We start from the raw sequence: 6,224 nt of genomic DNA, 5'->3' as shown, positions 1-6,224 counted from the left end.
TTCCTTAACTAATGGTTGCAACTACTAATGCATGCAAATGCTGCCCAATGTCACCACTTAATTACTTGTAAATGTGTTGTAAAATTGACAGTTACTCGACAGGAGAAACCGCGGTCAGGAGGTCTGCAATTAAAAGCTTCGCTCCGGGGTATCACAGTGTCAGTGAGCTGCAAAGCCACTTACTCATTTGCCAAGCGGCTCTTTGAAGATAGCAGTAAATTTTGCAAAATGGCGGAAACTCTCCAGAACGCCACCATTATAGGGCAAGCGGCAACTCTTAGAGAGTTTCAAAGTGATGGAGCCATGCCAACGCTGTCCATGTCAACGACGATCTCGCAGCCAACCGAGGATGGAACTGTTGTCTCACTCTCCGATCTCGTCGGCGTGGTGGGGATGGGGCTCGTTACGGTCCTCACTGTGATCATCAACATCCTAATCCTTCTCGCGTTTCGCCACGAGAGACGCCTTCGTAGCTACAACAACTACTACATCATGAATATGACCGTAGCCGACCTGTGCGTGGGGCTCTTCAACATGCCCCTCCGTGCGACGTTCATCGTTTACGGAAAGTGGATCTTCGGCAAGGCTATGTGCCACATCTTCCAGGGCGTACAACACAGCCTAGTCAGCGTGTCGGTCATGGGCCTCGTCGTCATCTGCATCGATCGGTACATCGCCACCTACTATCCTATCCGCCACTTTCAGCGGAGGAGTAAGCGAGTAGCAATCGTCGCCAACATCTTCACGTGGATCGTACCCTTTGCGATCTGGATGGGCTTCATAACCGTTTGGGACTTCGTCGATCCACCCGTGTACGCCGCCGAGGCATGCCATCCCAACTACACGTCTTACTTCGAATCTAGCATAGTGTCCATTTTCCTCACCTTCGTGGCGCCCTTTTTTATCATCCTGACTCTGTACCTCCGCATCTATCGCAAAATCCGAAAGATGGGAATCAAACACGTCTTAGAAATCGTCAAGGAACAGAGCACAGACGACTACAAATCTCAGATGCCGGGTGCTAGCAGCGGCAGACGTTTGGGCAAGGAGAATCCCGGCTTCGTAAGGGATAGACAAGGTGATGATGTATTCCAGCGTCATTCTGAGACTACTGAGGAGCACGAGCGAAATGATATCGCACTTGAATCTACCGCCGGGTCCACGAATGGTCGCGTTGATGCTGGTGTCAAGGAGTTCGGTAAGACAGGGGGTGACACTTCCAACCGCGAATCGTCTTCGGAGACGAGGAAGGCGACGCGCACCTTAACCTTCATCGTCGTCATCTTCCTGCTCGTCTGGATACCATACGATCTCGTGCTTATTTACTTCACGGTGACCACGGAGCTGTTCGGGAGGCGCATTCTCGACTTCCGCGTCATAGAGACGGTTCGCTGGATGACCTACGCGAACAGTCTCCTCAATCCACTCGCCTATGCAGCGGCACAGCCTTTGTTTCGCAAAACCATATACCGGATTCTTCTGCCATCTTGCCGTTAAGTTTCCCATAATCATGTAAAATAAGTATGTTCTGAAAGTTCTAGCATTCTAGTGAGTGAAAAAAAAATAGATTTCATGAGAAAAATGCGAAAAGGCCTTAAGCACATTGGATTTTTACTCAAAGTATAGATTATGAAATATTCATAAGACAATTGAGCAGCATTCAGCTAAATTGCAGTTTCAGTTCAGTTTATATTCATATTTCTAAAAAATAAACAATATTAACACAAAATACATAACTTATGCAAAGCTCATTTCACAAAAATAAACAGTAAGAATATTGTACATTAACGTCAATTATACTGATATCATGTATACAAAAGAGCGGAGAGGGGGAAGACGTGAAGGAAACCTTCTAAATTTAATTAACGCTACGACTGAAATTAATGAGGATAGCAAGTAAAGCAAAAATAATACTAAAGAAGTCTGAGGCTCCATACTCTGACAATTCAATGCAATTCAATTCTTATTTTCCACTCATGGGATGGATCACCCACGTCAGCCAAAATGTAGAAATACAAGCATTATACATATACTATCATAAACATGTAATTTTATTTTTAAGCAAAAAAGAAAAGCAAAAAAAGATATAAACACCATGGTAAGCTTGATTTTAAAGACAAAAAATAAACAAAATAACCTAACAATAATTTTACTAGTCTTATTCACCTCTGTGACGATATGTACGTTGTGTCTGGTGGCTTCGAATCAGTGTGCACAATTTCCAGAGATAGACACGTTTTAGGGATTTGCAACGACGTATAAGAATAAATAATTGAAGTATGATAGATATAGTGAGTGTGACAATTAGTGCTGTTACCATGGTTGCGCATTACACAATTTTTACAGAATTGTCCTGTTTTTGTAATTGAACAATCTGAAACAAAATTTAACCTTTCAACAATAGTATTTCTAATTTTCTGCTGCTCTCCCGATATCAATCAAAATATGAATCACGTACAAACTGCTTTCATGCCAAAATATGACCATTATACCAGAGCAAATATATACCTGGTAAGTATGGTACATGACAAAACACACACACACACATAAGACAAACACAGAATGTTTGTATAACTATAACTTCACATTGATGGTAGTGAATTTCGAAACCATGCAAGGAAGTCGTGGCACTCATTCTGAGTTTGATTCCAGTCATCTATTTGGAAGATATTTCAAATGTTTAATGACTGATATGACTGTTTCCATGCCAACAGGATGATACAAAAGTTAAAATACACATCGGTAGTTTATACATAACGCCTCTCGGGCAGTGCCATGCATTTATGTTCATTAGTTAGCAATCTCAGCTCTCCTAAAGTGTCCGTTTCCAATCAACTAAACACAATCAATAACATAGCATCCTAAAGTTGATTATCCTAACTTTATTTTTGTTTTATTTTGATGATGACCATATCACATGGAATGTTAATAATTATGATGTGCAGAGTCTGCTGAAAAAAAAATGATATTCTTGTACGCCGTTGCCGTGGAAACAACCATTTTTGGGCACATGAAATCCAAATCAAATGACAGTCATTCTTAATGTAATTTTTTGGATAACTTTGAAAATGTATGATGTACTTACAGAATGTTCATATTGTAAAATGGCAGATTTGGTGTGCGGTTCATTTTTTCCCCTCACTCCATTTGATTTTGATACATTACCATGGAAACTTCCCCGAGAGTCACACTTACCACCACTGTAACAGCAAACATGCACACTATGATATAATGGTGATAGCCTGTAGACGATAGAAAAACATCATTTATGAAAGTGTATGATGTTTTGATTTTTTTTTTAATGGAAAGTTTGAAAATTTTCCACATACCGTCTCATTAAAAGTGGCCATCTTCTTATGCGAAAACTACCATGACTTTTAAAATGACCCAGATATTCATTGCAATCAAATTCAACTGCCTACCATGCCTTTTTACACTGTTGAATTACAAATACACGGCTTTTTTTCTTTCTGAAACTCCAGCGTTTCTGGATACTTTGCCATTGTAACGGCACTGATAGTCACCTTCACGGCCACTGTACCAACAAACAGGTATATGATGACATCCGAGTGTCCTATCGATAATTTAAACGCATCTTTAACGATTGTGTTGAAACTTTTGAATTATTTTAAGGCACAGTTTAAGAATTTACCACCAAATTGAAAATTTTGACCTACCGTTTCCATAATAATGGCAATCTTTTACACCAAATCATGACTTTAAAATGACCTAGATGTTTATTGCAATCAAACAGCCGACTCGAAAAAAAAAACCCCATTAATGATATGCCTAACATGCGTTTATAATGTTGCTGAATTATGGCTTTTCTAAAACTCCAATATTTCTTGATGCGTTGCCATGGTAACGGCCCTGGCAGTCACACTCACAATCATTGTAACAGCAAACCTACATTCTAATATGATAGCTGGGTGTCCTATGATAGAAAAAAAGTCATGTACCATAATTGAGAAGAAACTGTTGTATGGAAAGTTTGGGAATTTTCCACAAAATTGTCAGTTTTGTCATACCGTTCGTAACAGCCATCTTTTTACACTACCATTTACACAGACATTTATTGCAGTCAAACGGCCGACTCGGAAAGATTAGCTTCTGCCATGGGCAATTGCATATACAGTTAAAGTATAGAAGGAACTATGCAGAGTCTTCATAATCTATTGCTTTAGATGGACGTACAAAGCTTAATCCGTTACTGAAATGATTTGATATGATAGAAAGCATAGTTTATTGTTGTCCTTTCCACATTCTTATCAATTCGTATATGGAATTATCAAGCACGTTAAATGGTCAAGGTTATCGAGCTATACTATAGGAGACTGATGTAATGCAACTGTGATGATCTGTCATTTATATAGGCTATTTGCAGAGTATTGTCAGTGAGGCAGCAAATAGACTGTTGAAATCAACGTATATGTCATGTAATAACGTAATGGTATAGATATACTTGTCTCGTATCTTGCTTCTTTATGTTTAACTATGATATCGGTGACTATCTTTTTTTATATGAAACCCCACGCAGGCAAAAATTCTGATCTTGCCTTTTGTGAATCTTGTAGGAAAAGAAAGTGCTTTAACGTCCCAAGGCTTTGGGCGGATTGTTGTTGTTGTTGTTGTTTTAGGTTTGAGTGATTTCATGATATAACAACGTGTTGATGAAATTATCACATTAGAATATGTATTTATATCTAACGACATTAATGTTAGATAATCTTAATTAAAGGGATGGTTTAGTTTTGGTTGAGACCTGGCCTAAGGTTTCTAACTTTTTTTTGTGAGATAATGAGTGACTTCTTTAAATATTGAATATGAAAGAGCACATCCAAGAGGAATTCAACGTTAATTTGATGAAAATTGGATTTGAACTGACTGAGATATCCAAAACAAGGCGATACTAATGAAAGATGGGACCCATCTTTTATTAGGATCATTTTGTTTTACTTTGTTATTGGATATATCAGCCATTTCAAAACCGATGTTCATCAAATGTACTTTGAATTCCTCTAATGGTATGCTCTGTAACATTTCATCAGTGGTTTCTTAATATCTCGCAAAAAGTTAAAAGCTCAATCCTCATCTCCACCAATACTACATCGTCCCTTTAATGTCGATATAACACTCAGTTCTGCTGTTATCTTTATGTAATCACATAAACATCACATGCAGGTTCTGAACAATATCGCCTTCTTTAATGAAGGTTATTAATTACCAATCAATTATCTTTAATTCGCTGATATCAGGACCTCTAAAAGACACGAATATCATGAGGTATATCCTTTCTATTTCTTTGCTGCGTTCAAATTTAGCGTTCAATGCTTTACACACAATACATTTCTTCTCTACGAATTTGGTGAAAGGCCTACGTAATACTATCTAAGGGAGATGTGGATTTTTGCTACGGTAACACTTATTCAATTATCTTTGATTTAAGGGTTGTAGCAATATTCATTGTTCTACATTTTATAGAATTATCGTTAGATTAACGAACCTACATGTACATGCCTCAAAATGGCTGTTGATCTTGTATTTCAAGTGCATTCTACTATTTAAAATTGTATGATTAGTATTGTTTTGTCATCATCACATCTGCAAGATATTGCATTGATGCGTCGCAGTTTTGCTAATTTGATCAAAATTGGATGACTGGAATAAAAAGAAAATAAGTTCATTAGAATCAATGAAAATGTCGCAGTTGTACGTTCAAATGCATGTGGTGATCTTTTCAGAGGACGTCTGAATACTTCATTTGGAGCTGTGTGGTGTCCTCCGGTATATCTCACGGAATCAAAATTTACAGATTGGTGTGAGTGTTTGTGTGTGTGTGTGTGTGTATGTGCGTGTATTTGTGTGCATATTATATATATATATATATATATATATATATATATATATATATATATATATATATATATATATATATACATGCATACATATATACATGTGTGTGTGTGTAAGTGTGTGTGTGTGTGTGTGTGTGTGTGTGTGTGTGTGTGTCAGTTGTGTGCGTTCTTATCAAGGCGAGATTTTTAATCATACCGCAAGGCATGAGATGTTCTACAGTCAAACCCTTGTAAAATCCACGAGTTTGTTGTTATCATTCTCCTATTTGATTAATGCATACACCGATTCGGGAATGATAATGTTGGTCGTAATGATTGTCTTCTGTCTACCAGGTTCAGAAGTCGTGTAACAAAGTACTTGCTATAACA

The 6,224-nt window shown here is 37.9% G+C and overlaps 1 protein-coding gene across 1 annotated transcript; it reads left to right on the top strand.

Moving 5' to 3' along the window:
- The first annotated feature begins 228 nt into the window (after positions 1 to 228).
- Positions 229 to 1,497, top strand: LOC140231193 (muscarinic acetylcholine receptor M1-like). Its single transcript, XM_072311340.1, has one exon. The coding sequence runs from the start codon at positions 229 to 231 to the stop codon at positions 1,495 to 1,497; it is 1,269 nt and encodes a 422-aa protein (XP_072167441.1).
- The last annotated feature ends 4,727 nt before the right edge of the window (positions 1,498 to 6,224 follow it).

This window comes from Diadema setosum, chromosome 7 (assembly GCF_964275005.1).
Source record: "Diadema setosum chromosome 7, eeDiaSeto1, whole genome shotgun sequence".
NCBI classification, from domain to species: domain Eukaryota; kingdom Metazoa; phylum Echinodermata; class Echinoidea; order Diadematoida; family Diadematidae; genus Diadema; species Diadema setosum.
This window is presented reverse-complemented; position numbering and strand designations above follow the sequence as displayed.

Bases quoted from the DNA above. Each gene is read 5' to 3' on its own strand.
- LOC140231193 (XM_072311340.1), top strand. From the start codon at position 229: ATGGCGGAAACTCTCCAGAACGCCACCATTATAGGGCAAGCGGCAACT.